Source organism: Cinclus cinclus, chromosome Z (assembly GCF_963662255.1).
Source record: "Cinclus cinclus chromosome Z, bCinCin1.1, whole genome shotgun sequence".
NCBI lineage: Eukaryota > Metazoa > Chordata > Aves > Passeriformes > Cinclidae > Cinclus > Cinclus cinclus.
This window is the reverse complement of record NC_085084.1, coordinates 52,566,435-52,588,828: the sequence shown is the minus strand read 5'-3', so window position 1 is coordinate 52,588,828 and position 22,394 is coordinate 52,566,435. Positions and strand designations below refer to the sequence as shown.

At 36.6% G+C, this 22,394-nt stretch overlaps 1 protein-coding gene across 1 annotated transcript in view; it reads right to left on the bottom strand.

Annotated features, from left to right (window-relative positions):
• Nucleotides 1–4,115, bottom strand: part of BNC2 (basonuclin zinc finger protein 2) — a 229,122-nt gene extending 225,007 nt beyond the window's left edge. The window contains exon 1 of the mRNA XM_062513347.1: nt 3,918–4,115. Within this exon, the coding sequence (XP_062369331.1) occupies nt 3,918–4,013 (96 nt within the window). The 5' untranslated portion in view covers nt 4,014–4,115. The remainder of the gene's footprint in view (nt 1–3,917) is intronic.
• Between the last annotated feature and the right edge of the window lie 18,279 nt (nt 4,116–22,394).

Genomic DNA, 22,394 nt, shown 5'->3' with positions numbered 1-22,394 from the left:
TTTATAATTCTGTATACTGCTTTTTCACTCTCATGTTGAAAATAGCTTCTGGAAAGACTATTACCTTTTTATCTGAAATGGATTAAACATATACTTCTTTCTCAACAAAAAGGTGGATGGCTCTGGCATTTTGTGTCACTGTGGGTTACAGCAATTTCTTTACAGTCTCATTTCTGAAATGACTTTTAAGTATTTTAGAACATCACAGCCCTTAAGGTAACTGGATGAAGAAAAATGGCATTTCTTATTCTGACAAATGCACAAAACATTTATGAAAGCAGACAATCACAAAAGCCTGCCTTTTTTTTCTCTTTTTTTCTTTTTTTTTTTTATCAATCAAATCCAGACCTTCTTTTCTGTTGTTAACAACTCCTTGCCAGAACTAGAATGGGCAGTGCGTGCCCTGGACCTAACCAGATGAGCATGGAAAAGAAGCCAAGGGTTTCTGCTCATTCTCGACCTGTCACTGATCAAAGTGACCCAAAGAAGCACTCCTTTTTAAAAGTTAAGATTTACGCCCTTTGAGGTTATCAGACATTCTTCTGTATACAGAAAGGATGACCCCTTTCAAGCAAATCACAGACTTTTACATGGACAAAAGGTACACAGGCAAAACAATGCAGTCAAGTGGCCATGTCATAAACTTCTCACAGGTAATTTAGGATAGTATTCCTCTTCCCCTCTCACCCCACCAAAATCTAAATTTGCTCTGGAATGTGGAGACATCATTTTTTGTGCTCCCATTTGTGAAACAAAATAGTCAAAAAACAATTTGCTATTAATAGCCATAACTTGTACAATCAACCCTAATTTTTCTAAAGCACATATCACAATTAAGTTGATTTTTGTTTTATTCTGGGGAAAGTTATTCACTTCTGTATTATGCAAATTGCTGTGCGGTGAGAGTTGAGAGGTAAGACGAGGGAGGGATTGAAATATTTTGTTTTGTTCTAAATAAATCTTCTTGCTATGCTTCAATTTTTTCCACTAAAAATCTGCTTGAGATTAAGTTAAAGTTCCAAGGAAAAGTGATGGGGCTCAGAGTTTGTTTGCTTACAAAAATATGTGGAAAAGCAGCATTACACTTAGAAATTTAAAAGAGGAATGTCCCTAGCATTACTGTGTATAGCTGGAAAAGTTTCACTAAACAGTTCTTTCAAACCATGCCAAACTTTGCTTGCAACTTATGTACATTTCATAGATTCATGTTATTTTTACTCATGAAAACAATTTTTCTTAAAGCAGAGGAAAAGTTGTAAAAATACTTACATTTCCAGAAGATAGATTGAAAATAATTAACTAGTAAATGAATGAAAATAAATAACAGAAAACAATATTCAAAATTTTAGTCATTTATAAAGAAACAATGGCACATAGACACAAATTTGCAGCTGCACTTGCACACTCTATGTGCAAGCCAGCAAGTTATAACAGCCCCAACAAATCAGAAATAAAAGACAAAATGTTATCTTTAAAGAGGAGAGAAATACATTTAGAAAAATAACTTACCCTCCTCTTAAAAGCATGATGAAAGCATATTTGCACTGGATATGTTTAGCACATTATAAACAAACAAACAAAATATGACAAGGAGATTAACAAGTACGCAAACGTGTCAAAAGCAGACTTTTAAGGAATAAATCTGTTCGATGTTACCACCTTTTCAGTGCTACTGTGTATGTATGCCAATTCACACTGATGCAGCATCCACCACACATTTAGTCATATAGTACATTACTTCTTGCCTTCTATACAGAGTACAACGTGGACATTCATGTTCAATGAGGTAAAGCATCCAGTTAATATTCAAGAATTAGTACATTTCAAATATTATTTAAAAAGAAAAATAGCAACCAAATAGCCTATCTTGAGTACATACATGTTTGGTTTGGTTTAATAAGCTAGTTGTCTCAAATTATTTGAACCCCTTGCACACATGTTCTGGTGCTCTTCTATTTAGTTTTGTTTCCTTTCTTTGTCAGTGTTGAACATTTTCTGGTATTTCGGAGACCACACAGTCTAAATCTGTTGGAAAAGATCTAATACTAAACAGGCAATCTAGCACTATCTGTGTGGTTCAATCATCATTTATCAATTGATTATTATCTGGATCTAGTTATGTTAACTCTTCTGTGGCTGAAATGTAAAGAACCTTTCCTCCACCCCTAAAATTTAACCTGACTTCTTGCTAAAAGAATACAGCAAGTAATTAGATTAACTGCTCTCCATGCCATTGCCTAATATCAGTGTAACCAAACATGTTATGTACCACAGACAGGCATTGAGCTGATAATGTTTGTAAGCAGTGCAGTAGCAATTCACACTTCCCAGTGCCAAGCAGTGTTTTTGAAATGTGCATCTCTACCAGGAAATGAACTTTTTTTACTTTCAAGAATGGGAAATTGAACTGAGTTACTTATTTGCCTTACGCTGATTACATTCTATACCAGCATACTGTATCAGCAGTAATCAGGGTCCCTCTACAGGATATATCAAAATATTCCTTATTCAAATGCCTTCATCCTGTCCTGAGCTATACTGCTTAAATGGTCACCCACAGACAACCGCTTTTGGTTAATAACTATCTGCTTTGGCTTTTTTTTGCTTTAAAGTTTTCTTAAAATTAAAATATTGTTTTATGATCAGTATTCAGGCATACTTTGTTCCTTTAAACTAAGAAAACCTATTCACTTTTCCTCTTTTTTCTTACAGTACAACGCCTTTCAGGTAAATGAATTAATTCAATTTGATGTCCAACATTAAAAGAAAGTCAAATATTACTGCACAAATTTACTAACTCCTCTTCTGGCTAACATAATATTTCAATTATTATCTATCTATCAGTGTCAGACTATAATTGGAAACCAGTTTTCAGAAAGGCAAAACATCTCCTGGTAGGGAGTCACCCTGTTAAAAACCTCCAGGTTGAACTTGCCTCCCCTGTTTGAGCCCCATCCAAGCTGAAAGTTTGTCCCTCTCTTTTTTATTTTCTTATTTTTCCTCTCCCTCCCCCCCCCCCCCCTTATTTATTTTTCCTTTTGCCTTTCCCTTCACTCAGAAGAAGCAATTGTGCAAAATTTGCTGTAACACACGAGGCGCGTATCACCAAGTGCATGGTACAGAGACACTGGCTCCTGTGATTAATTATCAGTTATAACTGGCCTTGCAGTAACATTTTCGCTTTCCCGTCAGAACCGGCATACCAAGCTGCCTTAAACGCGGCCCCCGGTGAAGGAGCAGCTCTGGGGAGGACGCCAAGGCTCCGCTCCGCAGAGAGAGGGGGAGCGAGAGAGGGAGCAAGCGGGGAGAGGGAGCGGAGAGGAGAGGAGAGGAGAGGAGAGCAGAGACCCGAGGACTGAAACTGTCTCCTCTAACGACCCTCAGCTCCGTGCTGGCAGCAGCTCCAGCAGGACGGCTCCTCGCTCCTTCCCTCTGAATAAAACTGTGTTCTGCCACATGAAGTCAATTATGCCGTTCTGAGGGGCCCCCTAAATTTAGTATCAGTTTGATTTTGGGGGCTTATGCACTCAGGAAGAAAAAAGAGTTTTCCTGGGATAGCAGATACTTTTATTTATGGGACGGGGGGATAGCAAAGGGGAAAAGGCTGGAACAAAACAAAAGCAAAGAAAGAAAGAAAAACAATCTTACTAGGAGCAAAGCTCCATTTGGAAACTTTAAAACAAATGCTCTGCTTTTACTTAAAGCTTTAATATTTTTTTTTGTTCTTTTAAAAAGGAGCCCTTAGGGAAGAAATGAAGTAACCATGCACATTCCAATGACATAGTTATGACAGTTCAGAGGCTAACTATGTAGTGATGAATGAAACAAAAATGAAACATGGAAAGAAAGAGAAAAAGGAGGGGAGGGGAGGAAAAGCACAAAATTTCCATGTTTTAAAATAAACAAAAGTAACGTACCTGTTGGGACATTCTGAATAAGAGGTTAGTGTCAGTGTTCTGCCATGTCCCCATGAAACCAGAGTCGGTCGCTGCCGTTCTTGTTCCGAACTGCATGGAGTTGTCAGTGCAGAAGTCTCTTAAAGTCAAGTCTCTTGCCCTCTTTCGCTCTCTGTGTCTCTGTGTGTGTCTGTCTCTCACATCCACTTCTGCCTCTTCTGACTGAAAAGTGAAGGTGGATTTTTTGAGCCTCTTGGCAGCCAGTAGCAGGAGTGTAGTGTAGTTAAGAAGCTAGCTGCACTGTGCATTTCATTTGGGAAGGGGGGATTCAGGGGAGAGGGTCAGAGCTTCTTTCGCACCTTCAGCAGAGAGACCCCTATCATTTATGCATAGATTGTGACTCCCCAAGCTCGCCTTTGCTCAGTTTAACAGCTGCCTGTCAGGTGTGCATGCAGCACTAAGGAGACCCAACCATCAGCTTCAAACTCTCAGCCACTGGATGTCATTGGATAGCAGAGCAAAGAGTCAACTGCACTGCTCCACTGTCAGGCTCCAAATGACATCCTGCACTAACCCTTCAGTCTACAGATACACAGATACACACACACGCACATTCTCTCTAAGTAGCACAATGATTAGCGTGAATTGGGAGGGAAAAAAAAAGGCTGTGGCCCTTTCCCTGTCCTTCTGTTTTTTCTCAACAATGCTGTCAAGTACAGCATGTTATATCTGACACTTGCCTACTGCACAGGATTAGCAAACCTAAAAAAAAAAAAGAAAATAAAATAGAAAGAAAAAGCAAGGAAGCATGCAATTAAATACAGTCAATATTAACTTAGAAGTCAAACATAAAAGTTGGCCTGGTTATTTTCTAAATATTAGTCAGAAAAGAATTACAGAAGTCAGTTTCTATCCCAAAAGAAACTCTTACCAAAGAGGGGAAAAAATACATGATCCAACTTCTTTTGAAATAAAACTAGAAAGTCACATGCACATTTCGTCTCTCACACCCCTCTCTCTTCTTGCCCACTGCTAAGAGTCTTAAGCAGCATCGAGAGCAAGAAAGGATGGAAAAAATGACAAAGCTAGTCCTTCTTTTCCCTCCCCCAAAAGATCAAAAGTAGTTTTTGGTTTTGGGGGTTTTTTGTGTTTTTTTTTTTTTTTAAGAAGCTGGTTAAAGCAGATACAATACACCTTTCAAATCATAAAGAACAAAGAAATTAACCACAGCAGAAAAGAATCTAGTCCCACACAGCTAGAAAGTAATGCAAAAGAAACAACATTTTTCCTTTAAGATTTCCTGGACTTAAGGTACAGTACTATACATCAAGTTAAATAATACTATTGCAATACTGCTCTTAATTATAAAGGCTTTAAAAATTAATCTTATTTGAAAAATTCTCTTACCCATTTCATCCTTTACATACAGAAAAAAAAATCATAACTCTGCAAAGAAACTTCATTAATAAAACAAAATTCATGCAATCTCATAAAAAATGGCCAGAGTTAAAAAAAAAGGTATCCTTTCCAGCATAAGGAACATTCATCTTCTAATACAATCTACAAATTTAGGAGGACAAATGTACCACTCACTGCTTTTTTCTTAACTCAGGAATAACAATAAACCTCACTCTCTGAAACAACAAAAGAAACAGAAGAGAGCTTCAGTGGCTGCTCTGTGTCATTAGTGTGCAATGAGAAAAGATGAGAAGATGTACACTATGTTGACACAAATGTGCCTTCCCCTCTAGACCCTACATCTCTTGAAAGCTTTTCTGTTAAACTTTCCTTCAGTTCAGCACCATTAAGTACAAAAAAAAAAAAGTCTCAGAAGCAGCAAATTCAATATCCAAGAAGAAACAAGGAAGAACCCCAAGAACTGTTGCTTTAAAATATATTAAGTCCACTTGTGGTCAATAAAAATATTCTCTACTGGGGAGGGGAAAATGACACTTAGGAGTCAATTGTACCAACAGTGGCTTTACCTTTACAGCTAGCTATTAGCCCCTCAAACTCCCTCTAAAATTTGCCAGCCTCTTCATTTCTGAAGTGGCACTCAGTGCCTCAGTCAAGCTGCATGCTCAGCTCCTGACCTTCCCACTAATGGCTGTTATTTGTGGGAGGCTTAAGGACACTGTCAATAGCAAGCTTCCTCCTCTCTGTTCTGCATCTCTTGTGTGCTCTCGCTCACAGTCTTTATCTCCATCTCCTACCCACTCCCCCCCCCTTCTTTTTCCTGTCCTGCAGTCCTCTCCTCTCTCAGAGAATAAAAAAACCACCCCCACACACATATCCATGCACACACGCATGCACGTGCGTGCACACAAACACACACAAAATCAACTGGCGTGCAGCAGCAAGCACCTGCAGTAATAGACTCTTTTATTAAAACTGTTATTCTGCAAGACTTGAAATTCCCAGTGGACCGGGCCATGTCAAAGCCGATATAATTAACTAGAGGCTCAGCAACGGATCAATTACCAGACAAGCAAGTGATAGTGAAATCAATGAAAGATCATCAGCCACATTATCAGTGTTGCAACTCATTAGGGTAAAACTGAGAAATGTGCTCAAAGCCAGCCCAAGCAAGGTGGCATTACAAAACAAAGGGCTAATTTGGAGACCCTGCTGTGAACAATCTGTAACAGAATTAGCCTTTTTTTCCCCTAAACTGCAGAGCTAAGTAACGAAATGTGACAGACTGAGAGAAGCAGTTTATTAAGACACCAACTCCAAGTTTATTTAGTTCATAAACTCTCTCCTAGAAAATCAATACAGTCTGTACAGGGTTATTAGGCTGACTAGCTAATACATCCAAATCTGGTCTTCCCAAGCAGAAATCTTGGTCAGAATGCTACAACCTTACAAGAAATCTAAGCCCATTCAGATCACTGTATCAAAGGAGGACTGTCATTTAATTGTCAAATGTGTGACTTCTACATCCCAGCTTCAGAACATTTTCAAAAATATGTATTCCCCTCCTACCCCGCTAACATGTCAGAGAAGAAACAAAATTTAGTATGTCAGTCCCAGTCCGGCTCAGGTCATCCTTAAATTTACAGTGTCTCTACTTCATCTTGCTTGGCACAATAATGCCAGCACAGAAAAGCCAAGACAAGAAATACTGAATTTCAAACAGGGATATGAAAAGTAGCAGTCAATAAGGAGATAAAAGTAACCAAGCAGGAAAACTACAACAGAAGCCAACCTCCTCAAGCAGCAGTTTAAACCTCATGTAATTGTACTGCAATGGGGTTGGGAATTGGGTAGGGAGGAAGGGGAGGGGGGAGGGGGGAGGGTAGAAAGAAGAAAACAAACAAATAAACAAAAACAAAAAAAAAAAAAAGAGAAAAAAAAAAAAAGGCAAACCCCACAACTTCAGTATACAGGTCTGGCAACAACGAATTATTTTCTCTCCTCTTTGACTAGCTCATATGAGAATCTGAAACACTATAGTCAAGGTAAGGGGTCTAAAGGTATTTGAAACAAAACCTTTTAAAACCATTAAAAAAACATCTCATGTTCAATAGATTTTTTAATCAGGAGTATGTTCTGCAAGTATTTTACTGCTATCCAATGGCATTTGTGCTGACAGATAAAAGGATCTGTGAAATTATTTCACATTTTCACCTCCTGGGAATATCCAGATGCTGAATAGAAGAGGTGCCTACAGAATCCAGGTTCTAATGGAACTTAAAACAGAGCACAGTTGCAGTTGTCTGCTTGTGGGTTTTTTGCAAATGTTTCGTGCTTTGTGAACTGTATGCGGTGCTAAGAGTTTTTCCTTTCTTCTAATTCTAAATAATACTTATTGCTTACTTTCAAAAACAATTACATTATCTGCATGACTTTCTGAATCTTATAAAAATATTATTTGTTGATTTCATCTCTCCTCTGAAAACTACTGATAGAGAAATACACCATATGGCAAGAAAGGATAGGAAAGGTGATTACAGAAAATCCAGGTGATGCCAAGAAGAAAATCTAGCCAGCAGAATATGCTATATAATGTAAATGTATCCTGCTTCTTTCTAAATTCGATTACTGTGAGAGTTTAAGTGTTAATTAGTTCAGTCAAAGGGTTAATGCAAATAGTTCAAAATGATTAAACATTGAAAAAATATTTTCTTCTTTTTGTTCCAATTATTCTGTATTATTAATTAAGCTGTTAAAACATGCAACAGTTACTATCTCCTTAATGTTCAATAATATGTAAACTCTTTAAAGAGATTTTTGTTCCACGTCTCTGCTTTAGATATTAATCAAGAAAATAATTACAGAGGAATTTAGTAAAAAAATCTACATGCATATAACTATGTACTGTACATGTACGTTCAACGAGGTCCAATTAGTTGGAAAGAATTTGCATTTCAGTTAGTATGAGCTAACAAGACTGTAGGGAGACAATGTGATTCTACTCGCAGGGCAAGAAAGAATGGTGTTTTTCTGTAAGCATTAATTCCCATAACTGATCATTTTAAAATGTTACTGATCTTTACAGTATTTGTTTTTCAAACATCTAGGAGTTCAGTATAAATGTTTATATTAACTGTACATGCAGCAGTGTCCCCGAGACGACTCCTGGGGAAAAAAAAAAATAAAACAGTGAGCATAGACTTATTATTTCTCTTCATTTAGTATTTACAATCCTATTTAAAGATAAAGAGCAATTGATTATTCTGAAGGAGAGTTCCTTATATTTGATCTTCATTCACAGGATTCATCAAAGTCACTGAGAGAAGATATAGAGAACTTTGTCTTTTAATATATATATTCTAATCTTCAATAGTAACAATAGATACACACACCATAAGCAGTTACTGAACTCCTCTCCTGAGTCCCTCTGCCCTCAACCAGTTTACTGGCTAGTACCTGTAACTCCCAGAGTTCATTTGGCTGCAGATATTAACAGTTTCTCTAATTTGTAATGACAGCAAACTGGCCTTTGCTCTTCCCACATTCACTATTCATTTCTAGGCTTGGTTAAGTAGATAGCTGGGTTAAAGATCAGTGGTTTTTCATGTGACACATTCTGCTATTCATCTAATAGCTCGTCAGGACAAAACTGTCCCTGTTCTTGCCAAGATAATGAAAATGGTGCTCTACATCGCATGACAATCAGCCCTTGCTTGTGCTGAAACAACTAAGCTTATATAGTTGAGTTATTTTAAAGACATTTTGGAGCTGAGTATTCCACACTGCCTCCAAAAAAATATATATTTGACCAAGTATGAAAGAATTCTTCTCCTTACAATAATGTGTAAGCGGAGACTGTAATGATGACATTAAATACTTTATCCATGGATAAAAATGAAGTTGTGAATTGTGTCCTATCAGGAATACAATCTCATACTTGAAAAATATGCAAAGCCATACTGATGTTCATATTCAAAGAGATGGTGAATCACCCATGTTAATGTCATTCTTTATCAACTCCATCTCCCTAAGAATTATATAAGGGACTCACTCTGCAACATCTGTTAGACTCTAAGAAATGTTAACAGATGTCTAAAATGCAGAAAGAAAAAGGTAGGGGGGCAATAAAGGAAACTTTCTCTGAACAAATTGTCCACCCAAATTTCCATATTCTACACCAAAAACATTGGCACCACTGTAGTCTTTTTGAAACCTGCCATCCTTACTTTGTAAAATATTTTTCTGTAAGTTTTATTAGGCACCTTCTGATTTCTAACCAAAAAGCATTGGATTGATTACGTCATCATGCAACAATGAAACTGAATACTTTTTAGTCCCCTGCCCTGTGTTCCAATTGTCCTTGCTGAATCCTTCTCTATCTTATCTAAAATATTGTGCATTTATGAATCTGTTTTTCACTTTGATGTTCATGCTTAATTCACACAGATTTAGAAGTGTCTACATCTATATTTTGTTTTGGCTTTGGTTGGCTTGTTTTTTTGTTTGTTTGGTTGGTTTTTTTTTTTTGTTAGGAAGAATTTTCAGTTTTAACTGAAGCATAGCAAAACTCAACAGAATTTTCACTTGAATTAAAAATAATATTTTCAAACCTTATTCGTTCCAAATTGCTTATTCAGTCTTTTCTTTAGTAAGTGATGTGACAGGATGTTTATCCTCAAAGACAACTTTTGATCATGAGTCTTTCTGTTATGAGTTGTAGTTCCTAGCAAGCTGTCACAGTACAACTGATCCCTTAGTCACATCTATGCAAACTATGTATCAACATTCCATACCACAAAACCCTTATGGTGACTGTTGAGACACAGCACTAGCAAAGGTAATGTGAAAACTCTGACCTATTGCTGGCAGATAAAACATCAAACAGAGATTATCTTGATTTTAGTCACGTGGATGCTACATTTCAACAAGTTAAAGAAACGAAAAGGGAAATCCAGAAAAAGTAAGCACAAAGAGAAGACAATTACATCTATGTGTGCTGTCCTTCAGTATGCAACATGATATAGGTGTCCACTTGCTGGTTTGAGGGGGAAGAACATAAACATTTTAAAAAAGTAGAGGAAAGTTCTTGTTATCATAAAGTGATTAGCAATGTACATTCTTTTCTTTGGTTGTGAGGTGTTTTGTTTCATTCTGTTTGTGGGTTTGTTGGGTTTGGGTTTTTTTATTTAAACAAGACAATTCTGGCGGTTCAGGTCACCTGCAACTCCTTTTCATAGGGAGATCACACCTATGTTTCTCTACTTTGTAAGAGAGATGTGTCAAATATATTAATTTGTCTGCTCAACAACAGGAGTACGCATGTGAAACAGAGGGAACCAAAGAATAGCAATTCCAGTAGCCACACATAAATAAATGAAAAACATAGGTGAAATGGAGGATGCAGAAGGTTAGGAAAACAAGTAACTTGATAAAAACAAATGTAATGCCAAGTTATACCAGTTTATTGAATGTACCCATTAAATCTCATAAGTGATTAGTTGCTGTTCAAAAAGTGTTCTCCACATGAGCATGGTTTTTAACAAGTAATAATCACTACATATATGTGGTTAAAACACTAAATTTAAAAAAGTCCATGCTTTTCTCAGAAGAATTTTACATGAGCAGCAAAAAGTTGGCGTAAACTCCTTGATTTGTAGGCAGGTAAGCAGGCCAGCTTGTTCTGCACGTATGGCAGTTTCACATCCATTCTTCATGTCACATCAATGTTTTTTACAGTGTCTTTTGTCTGACAAGAAACCACCTATTTATTACTGAATTGTTTACAGCAAATAGTAATAGACAACACTGTTAAGGTATGAGAATCTGGTTCAAAGCACAGTAGATACAAAAGACTTGGATTTAAATGGTGCATTTAGTGAAGTGTCTGTATAACCCACCACTGAAATAATAGTGGGATTTAGACATTTTGTTTTGATTTACTAGTAATTAAGCAGACAGAGGACACCTGACATGCCATACAATATTGGAAGGTGTATAACACAAAAATAATTGTATTTCACCTTTAAAACAAAACATTTTTAAAAACTAGTTGTACGTTCTGGAACCTAAGTTCAAGATTCAACAGGAATATTATCAAGCTCACAGCATGGTTAAACAAACAACACATCAACCTCATTTATATAAGCAATTGAGGAAAACAATTCAAATACTTCAGTCTGAAAAAACCCACACATTCACAGGTTTACATCCACAGATTATCACTATATTATTATCCAGGCATACTACTATATTAAAACATCATTCAGCTAATGATTATCTGGGTTAAACAAGGTTTATTGTTTTTATAATAAACTCTGAAAGTTTATTTTCTGAAAAGCATCTTAAAACTGTGGAAGTTGTCTGTTGGATGCTATCTTAGTACAAGACCTTTACAAAGCGATTTATGATTTGGTAGCTAATTTTATTATTCTCATCCTTTATTAAACTGTGTCTATAACAAGCAAGACCTTTGGATCCCACAACAGCCTAAAGGGCTTAAGTGTAGACTAAGTTTATGATCTAATTACTCCACAGTATAATCCATCGTGCCACTTCCTAGTAACAATTATATGGTGCCTAAAAAAATAAGTCTGTCATAATTAAATAATTAAAATGACCCTAAAAGGGAGAGGGGACAGGTTGGTAGAATATAGAACAGCTGAATACTAGATAGCTTAAAAGATACTGCGAACACAAAGGCAAGCATGAATTAAAAGCAGCTATTTTTTTCTAATTACTGAATCATTCACAGTACACAGAATTCCCTGAACTGCCCAGTGTCCTACTATCTCTCTGGACAATTAGGAAGAGCTGCATTAGCAAGAACTCAGCATTCTCCGTCTCACTTCTCTCTGGAGAACTGGGGAAATGATGAGCTCCATCACCTGGCCAGCAGAAGCAGCAGCCACAAAGTCACCTCAGGGACTTGGACAAAGAGATTCATCTGCAGCCTTGGCAGCGACTGAAGTATGCCTCACTAACAGACAGTCACACGACCACACACTGGCACAAGGTCCTTTCATTAAGAGCTGTTGTCTAAGTGACCTGTCACAGAGTTTCATAAAGCAGCATTAATACTGTGGGCCAAAATGAGATTGATCTTTGAGCTCCGTGGTCTCCTGTTGACAACAGTGCATTATAAAACCAATACTAAATACTTTATAAACAGGTCTCTCCTCTAGTGTATTAGAGGAACAGAGCATATTTCATGCCCTATAGTTAGGTAGCCACATATCCATCAGACAATTAAATAATTTATAAGATACTCAGAAGTGCAATAAGACTCAATAAACTTTTAAATACTTACAAGCTACTATTTTGTTGGAAAACATACCAAAACCAACCAGACAAACAAAAAACTCCACTCACTTAATGAGTACAGAACATCTGTAAAACTCACTTTTTATATTATCTTTTTCACCTGAAATATTCTCATTGCAAAAAAATCCAGCCCTTCACTTGGAAAGAAAAGAAAAAGAAAAAGCAAAAAAAGAAAAGAAAAGAAAAATTCATTGCTTTAAAAATATTTTATAAATTTCCTACATTATTACTTTCATTATTCTATATTTCAGCTTCCTTTGCTTGGCATCAGACCGGGGTTTTGTCCTATTGTACACTCTGGCTAACATGGCTGCAAGAACCTTCTCCTCTGCAATGCCTGCCATCTGGAACCACCGTGCTACATTTCTCTCCCTCATTCTCCATCTATTTTCAGCCTTCATCTGGAAACAATATGTCTCTGTTCTCATGTCTGGGTCTCTTAAATTCTAGTAAAAAGGGAAAAAAAATTTTAACTTTATTAACTCTGCACAGTGTTTTGGAGATAAAGTTTGTGTGAAAGATACTACACAAAACCATTTCTTTATTAAATCACACAATTTCAGGGACAGAATTTACAATAAAGAGTGATCTAGAAATACTTCTTATTCTGTTAAATTTAATATACAAGACAATAGTCTATGTGAAGTTCTTAAGAAGTGTCTCCATCATAGAATGAAAAAATATTCCTAATATTAGTAATTCATATTTTCAGAAAAAAACAAATATAAGTTGGCTCACTTTTTAAGTGCTGTGGAAATCATGCAGTTCTTAAAGGCAAATATATCTGAAAAAATTCAGTACATTTGGAAGAAAATCAGCAAATGTGCTTCTCCTTTCCATCCCCTAGAAAAGATGTTCCCTGTGTACCTACCATAGCAGATGAAGAGACATTAATTGCATATAAACACTGTAGGTATATTCCGACAATATTTACATACTGGTTATGCCAGCAGTGCAGGAGGTTGAGTTCCTATAATTTTAAGACATTATGGGGCAAATAAAAATGTTTCCTCCTTGGTTCACCTGCAAAACAACAAAATGCTGTGCATCAAGACTCTGAAATTTCCACGTGTAGTAATAGTGTCTGAATCTCTCTTAAAATTGAACACATAAACAGAATTTCACATTATCTATTCTGAACTGGATGTCTGTAAATTTGTTCTAACTAACTTTAAAAACTCAAATTTCTCTGCTGGGAGTAGTTCCCAAACCAGCACAGTACTGCAGATGCCATGGTTTCACGGACAAGCCACATTAATACTGGATAGCAAGCATCTAGAACCCACAGCTGTGTGTGCTCCAGCCCCAAAGCACCCACATGTCTATGCCAATTCAAACCCCTATTTCCAACCTGCAAATAAACCACACTGGTTTTCTTTAGGAACTAGACCTGAAATTGAAGCTTTCAGGTTTTCACCATTCACACAACTGAAGAGAGAATAGGAGTGTTTGAGGAAAAGGGGAAAATCTGCTCTAAAGGAAGATTATGATGGACAGTTCCTGCCTTGGCTTTCTCATATGGCCTACTTGGGACAAACTGACCCACGGGGACCTTAACAGTGCTATTTAAAGACTAAGCTGGATTTCATTTTTATAGTAACTGCAACAGACTTACAGGGATGGCGCCAAAGAAGAATCTACAAGTCTATCTGTTATGGAAATACCAAGAATTTGAGGGGTGAGGTTTGGGGAGGAATGTAAAAGGATGGGAGAAAGGGGGAATGCAGTGTTTTCCAGACAGTTGCATTGCTCCTTAAGCCCTCATTTATAATACACTCCTCTTCTCTTTAGCCTGCACCTAAAAGGCACAAAGACAGCTCTAACCATCTCTTCACAATAAAATTCTATGCCACACTTCAATAGTGTTTGTGAATTTATTAAATATATAACAGAGAAGAAATTATATATCCCTCACCTTACTAAAATACCTATATTGTCCTCTGCAGGACAAACCTCAGACATTTCTGAAGCCAGATAAAGAAAGACAGGTACTTTGAAGTCACTTCAGTCTAAATTTTTGTAAGATCTCCCACTGTACGCTAATGTGTCCTAAAACAAAAGGCTATGCCTGTAAATTCTCTTTTTTCCCTGGGATATAGATATTTCAACCTTTTACTTGTGCTATATACCAAATAGAAGCTTTGTCTTTTGGATATAAACATTTTATGACCTGGGATTAAATTACTTTTCTTACTACTTTTAATCTGAAAATTGAGCTTGCACATTCCTGTGGGATACATAAATGTCCCTTCAAAAACTCACCAATTTTGCAAGAGAACTTCTTCTACTTTATGCCAAATACATCTTGGAAACACAGGAAAGGTTCAATCACAGCAAGTGATAGTACCCAAAACGAGATGTCTACTTGGAAAATGTGAAGGAAGGACACTAACATCAAAGAATTATCCCAGAGCTGGCTGATGCCAAACGAAGGAGGTTCACCCAGGGCTGGCACTCATCCACAGTCACAATAATTCTCTAAGGATGAGGAAGACACAGGGAAAGGAAATGGCTGACCATCAATGATAGCTGCCAAGCTCCTTCCGGATGCCAGCAGACACCAGAGTTTCTCACTCCTTTTCCCAAAATTATTGTCACTCTTTTGGTTTCCATTGAGAAAAGAATACTGAGCAACAAAACTAGTAACTTATTAGAAGCACCAGTGTAGGTTTAATTGGCTGGTTGTATGATAAAAACAGATCTAGAAAGACAGCCATTAGAGCACAGCATAGTTATAGTACTATAACTATGAGCTGTCTTTCATCTAACTCATTTCCAGGACACCCATGAACATGTCAGTAGTCAATCATAAGAAACCCAAACCAACACAAAACTCAATATAGTTTCATTTTAGGAAAAGGAAGGATTTTTGTAGGTGGGATAATATTCTGTTGTCACTCTGAGCAGAAGCCCTAAATGCAAAAGAGAATATCATCTAAAGTAAAACTGAAAGAAAAGAAGGTAAGTCCTGTTTTGCTTAAAAGATTAAATTTGTCTTAGGGGCAAATTTGGATGGAGGGAGAAAATCTGACTTAAAAATACAAAAAAAACCCCTTTTCTCTCTGTTCTAGAGAGCTGATCCTCTAGGCTTGAGCCTTCCAAAGTAGAAAAATCTTGGTGAGTTTTAAATCAAAGAGACTTAAAGAGTAAAGCAATGTAGAAATTTGAACAATGAAAACTTTTCCTGTATTTTTACTCCCTTCTCACTTACAAGATTAATACAACAAGACTTGAGAAAAAATAAAAACCACTAAGCCAAGCAAAATCAGACCACAAGCAGATTTATTTGCTTTGCAGGTCACTTTTCAAAAGGAATACAGGATAAGCATTAAGGTAAACACATGGAAGACTATATATTGTCATATAAAGGCTACACTTAAAGGAAGCACTGCACAAAAGTAATTGATGTAAAAACAATACCTATAAAGCATTTTTAAAAAACAGCTTTTTCCTTCAAATAATTCAGGGTTCTTAAAAAAAATTAATTATGTTTTTTTAAAAATTATATAAGAAATTAACCTTGAACTCTCAGCTCCCATATTACTGGGAATGCTCCTGCAATCACACTACAGAAGTTATCCCTACACAGGAAACAGGAAAAAATTTCTAAATGTTTCTCAATCAGTGTCTTAACATTATTTTTATACTGAATTGCTTTCTGGTGACCGTACTAAAATTGTCTTTTTGCTTGTGTGTTTTCATAATGCCTTCAGATTTCAGAGATAGTAATTGAAATCTTTGGTTACTCATTTAGAAATGCTATACTTCCCATCCTTTCTTTCTTTTGAAACCTGCCATGACAATATTATTTTCAAAAAAAAATAAAAAGTAATCTTTCAGTATCCAACATGTTTTATCAAATTCATTCAAAGTTTACTTCTGATCTTTGATAAGCATGAAAACATGCTTATCTGGCAAGCTGGAATTCTATAAGTGTATACAAAGGAACAGCAGCTGACTTTCACAAGTTATGAAGCAGCAGATGCTTTATTTTTCAGTTCAGAACTGAACTCAGAAAATAAAACTCTCTAAGAAGCTGAGATATTTTGAATTTTCACTTGTAGACAGCTTCTCTCAGGGTTACTTACTCAAGAACTGAGAGATGGCTTCACTGTTGTTAGCTACATCCTATATCTATTAAAGTAAAGTCTAAGAGACTTAAAACCAGGCTGATCCTATCTCCCTGCTCCAGCTGTGCTGAGAGCTGTACAAGCAAAAGGAAAGGAAAATTCCTGTCTAGAAAGGTTTATAGGCTGAATAATCAAAAGAGACAACAGCTAGAAGAAAGGAATTATCTTATGTTGATTTTTACTGTTGGGAAACTGATACATAGAGCTGAAATTTTAAGAAGTGCTTTACACCCAGAGCTCACAACAGATTTTCAAAGAGCCAAGAATAGCAGGTATCAGAACACAAACTGAAAAGATAGTTACTGGCATGACACTTCACCAGAGCTTTAAAATGAACTAAATGTAGAGTTTACAGGTAAGCTGAAAACGAAACAATACTCTAATAAAAATATTGTAAACTCACTGATTCTCTCTTCCTTCTTTACCCTCACCCCAAGCATACACTCATTTTTCTGTCACCTCAAATATTAAATTCACTCAGTGTCTCTTATGATTCACTAAATTCAAGACATACAATTTCTATCACAACACAGAGACAGCAATTAGAAGCACACTGAAACTGCTCTCAGGTTTTCTTCGTAATCCTTAATGCAACTTGATCACTGCAGGTCAGGTTCATGACTTGATATTGCTGCCTTCAAGGACCAAGTCAATGACTCTATGGTTTTACTGCTGCTTGCTCCACACAGCAGCATCAAGATTCACCAATCCTGTAGGATGTAAAACATCCAGGACTGGTGAGTAAATAACACAGGTGGAGGAAAAGTTATATGCAACAACAGAAACTGAAAATTGCAGTTCATTCATATAGATGCACACTTCTAAAAACAATTTTGAAGTACATTTCATTAGACTCTGAAATGCATGTTTCTAGTGGATTTCAATACACATTTGATTTACAAATTCCAGTAAAAGTGTGCCACAGCTGGTAGGATAAGTTACTGCAATAAATCACTATTAAATAACTGTAAATCTTCAGAATGGCATAATGTCTAATAAAAAAATATGCATGCAAAAGTGAATATTTGTGGAGAAGCATTCTCCATATGGAGGAAAACAAATTACAAAACTTACCATCCTGGTAGTACAGGATAATTCAATGAGTAAATGCTGGAATAAAATTCACATAAATATTGCCTAATCTATTGCGATTTCATGTTAACAACTGCATCTGAACAAATTGCATGGTAAAGGGTGATGGTGAATGTCCTATATTTCAGAGCTTTTTTATGTTAAACATTCACATTTCTGGTAGAAAACTCTGGCTTTTGCAATATATCATCAAAGCAGAAAATTTACTTTCCAAATACCATGCAAATGTTGCTAACTGTTCCTCTGTTCCTGTTTAGAAACATTTTCTACATTGGATTTCACTTTGGTTGGGGTTTTTTGTATGTCTGTTTTTGGGGGGTTTTGTTCGTTTGGTTGGTTTTGGTTTTGTTTTGTTTTTTGGGGGGGTGGGAAGTTGCTTTTTGGCAGGGAGGGTTGTTGTTTTTTTCATTTGGGACGTTCTGGTACTGTTTTGGCAGGAGAGGGAGGGGGAGGGAAGTTTGGGGGTCTTTCAGGGGAAAAACAACCCTACACACAAAAGACAAGCCCAAGAACAAAAAACACCAGAAGACCCATCCCAAGAACACGGTACCAAAAAGCCCCAAATCCTTTCATTTTAGCCTACTGTCACTCTGATGTGCAGCAGATGGACATTTACAGTAATCCATTACTGCAGAAATCAGCTGAAGAGCTGTTTGCTCTTCCCACACTTCCTATGCCTTATTTAGCTCTTACAAGACTTCATTTGTCAAAGTGCAGACACAGTGCTGATGTCGCATCCAATGGTGCATTTCTAGACTCAGGATGAGCTGCAGCACCACGACAGGCCCAAGAGTACCTTGCTCCAGAGTGTGATTTCTTCCACTGTGCCTTGGGATGGGTAAATTATTAACTGACACTTTCACAACTAAAGAACTGCCTAAGATAAACCCATTAAAATTGTTAGCCTACAGAACACTTCACAGTCCTGGTTTGTTAAATCTTTGTCAAAGTCATTATTTGGTCAAGCTTTTAAAATATACATATGCATTTATATACAACCTATTTATAAAACTTTCATTTATGAACATTTTTTCTACCTTTCCTTGTCTCATTCTTTTTGGCTGAATGAAGTGAACCTTGCAGCTAGAGGAAGGCTACTAAGGACTGAATTATAAAATAGAAGCAACAAAAGCTTATCAAAGACAGCAATATACTAAGCACAGTAATTCGCCTTATTAACTGAACTTACAAAATTCAGTACAGGTGGTTATGGTTGCCAGAAAATCTACCTCAGACATAAAAATCTATTAATTCAAAAAAAAAAGATCAATGAAACTATTTTCTGTTAATATTTTTAGAAGTTTCCCCCATGAGGAGACAAGCAGATTTTTGCAAAGCCAAACGAAGTCCGTTGACAATACATACACTTCCTATTGTTATGGGCATTAATGACAATCATGATGTTAACATTAAGATCTGAATTATCTGACTCTCAGACATACTATTACTGTTACTTCATTGTTAATTACAATCTGGTCCAGATTTACTTTAATCCAAGGACAAGTACAAAAAGAGCTAAGGTTTTGTAGGCTGATGTGTAGTAATATTAGCATAAAATTAATTGAACCCCAGTCCTTACTGTACATTCATCTACCCTACTGCCCTACTACATCAGAAAAAAAAAATAAATAAAACCTCAGAACTGATGAATCATATAGGAAGCAAAACTAACAGATTTCTTCTTCATTCACAGACAAAGTTGCCACGGGCACTCCCTCTTATGTGAGCATGGAAGAAAAGCCACACTGTAACTCCAAATCCAACCACGCTTGCCATAACATGATTGCACACAATTAAAATGGCTTGCAGACAGTAAGAACACGCCTGAACATTATGGGTATGCATGGAAACTACAGAAAAATATTTCGGTGAGGTGCCTTTACCAGTAGATTAAGAAACATTTTTGCATTCTAATCCAGGCCAATTTAATAGCATATCCTACAACCTCTTCATAGAGAAAAATACACAGTCTCTCCTACAGGGATTCAGTTTTGGGGAGCCTAATTGAACACTCGTAGGTACTGATTTGCTGTTCCAGCTGACTTCTGTCTCAGCAGTGAATGGTTAGAGTAATAAGAGTTTAACAGGTCCTAAATCAGGAATCCAAATTTACAAATCACTTCTGAGAATGTGTCTTTAAGCTGTATATAGAGTCAGAATTATGTGCAGCTAACACAGATACAGAAAATATTCACATCTAAAATATTACTTACATGAAAATTACTTGTGTGAGTGACAAATATTACTTTAAGAAGAATTTAATAATTAATAAGTATTTTACCCTACAGAAAGCAAAGATAGTTTATCACACCAAATTAAAAAAAAAGCTTTGCTCCAGTGTCTGCCCAACCCATGTGTCTGTGTGTCCATCTGTCTGCGTGTACATGTATTAAAATATTAAAATATTTACGTATGCACATGCACCCACACAGCATCATTGACTGTTAAGAAACACATACACAAGTTAAAATTTCTCTTTTCCAGCCAAAAGGGAGTGCCTTTTTTTTTTTTTTTTTTTTTATTAACTGGAATTCACCCTGAAGCTCAAAAGGAATTTTGACGGGGCAGGTTAAAGGTTTGTACTCTTTGTTTTACTGTTCTATAGACTTTCTGATAATTTGAGATGGGTAACTAAATTACAGGCTTACAAGTATTCTGATGATCATAAAAATCATGAAAGTGTAGTGTTCGGTATGACATTGTATCCACAAACACTTTCCCAATGCCCATACACATACAAGTAGTGTGTATCAGTGTAAAATAATCTGATCCCAATCTCTCCTGTGCACCTCGTGCCCTAACAGAAGTATTCGTGTATTTCTCTATTCTCCTTTCAGCTTTCCAGTTTGCACTCAGAAGCATAATCCATAGTCCAAAACTATTTTATCCAAAACTTTCTGACCATAAGGCTTGTCTCCACAGACATACACATACCCACTGCTACTGCATTTTCTTTGAAAAGGTCCTCTGCCTGCAGCATTGAGAGATGCTGCTCTACTAACCTAGAGGTCAAAACATACAATGCCCTTGGCTTGTCAATTCCTAATCACCGATTTTAACAAATCATGAGTGTCATAACCAGGTTTATTACATTACTTATATTGTCACAGGAAACATTAGGGAGAAAAATCTAACAACTTCTTTGAACTATGAAGTCCCTTATTCAGAGTTCACCTGGTACATTACTTCATGCAGAGCATACCACCCACATGATCACACATGACAACAACGGGACAGCATACAGACTCAGGAGCATGTGCATGAAAGCAAGAACACCACAGTTACATCTTCTGGGGGGAAATCCCAACTGTCAGTATTTTACTATGACAAGTCACAGCAGGAAAGACTGTGAAAAAGTATTTCCTCAGAGAAGTGATGTTGCAGTTTTACAAAGACACTGGTAAAATATTCTGAGTTTGACTCCTGAGGCTTTTGCTCTGTGTGCAATAAGGTAGCACGGCTGCCAACAATTAAGAAGGCAAGACATGAGGAGAGACAACTCATTCTTTTAAAAGACAGAAAAAGAGAAATTGTCAGAAAAGGCTTCATTAGACCAGCTGACATGGAGAAGGGGACATAATTTTTGTTCACAAGGCATCCAGGCTTCTCAAGGGACATGAATGCTCCTAAGACAGCAAGGGTTAGAAGCACACAAAGATCAGCAAGAGCCTAAATTTGAAGGAAGGAGCTGTGAAAGGAACATGAAAGTCAGTAACACATGAGAATGTATTTCTCTGAATGAAAATGAGCATCTATTTGAAGTATACAACATGGAATATTTGTTTCCATTCCATGTGTACAAACCATGTGTTACAGTTTCACTGATGCCAGAAAGTAGAACTCCTCAGAAGGCTGCCCTGAGCACCCAAAATTTCAAATACATCACTGAACAAAGGACCTGGTAGGCCTGGCAAGGCAATCACACTAATTTACAGATATGAAATGGAAGTACAAGAGGCAATGCTGGCTTACTAGAAGTAAAATTAACAAGATGAGAAAAAAGTTCAACATACTATCTTGCCAACCAGAGAGCTGGCTGCAAAACAAATGGAGAAGTAACTTCCTGCTAGATTTGTATTTATACCCTTCATAGCTTAAACATTTCTACTATGAAAATGCTAGAATCTTCTTTGCAAGTCTTTTGACAGAGAATGCAAGAAAGCCAAGAAAAAGTAACCGAAGCCTAACATGGAGTATTTTTTCTGTTTTTAGTATTCATTTGTGTTACAGAGTATGTGATTTTCATTAAAATATGACTCTATGTTGCTCCACAATAAAAGTTAAAACTCACTCTCTTCCCGCCTACACAAAGTAATTTTGTTTAGAGACCTTCATTTCTTTTGGCCTTAGCCCATCCAAGGGGTGTGTGATACACTTGGTGCCAGTAATTGCTTCCATACAATACAAATGTTTGAAAACATTTTCATATTTCTTATGATTATGTATGACATTTATATCATATTTAAAACTCCAATGGGCTTACAGATTTTATTTTTGTGTATAGAAAACAAAGACACAGCACAGAATGTTCCTCTAATTC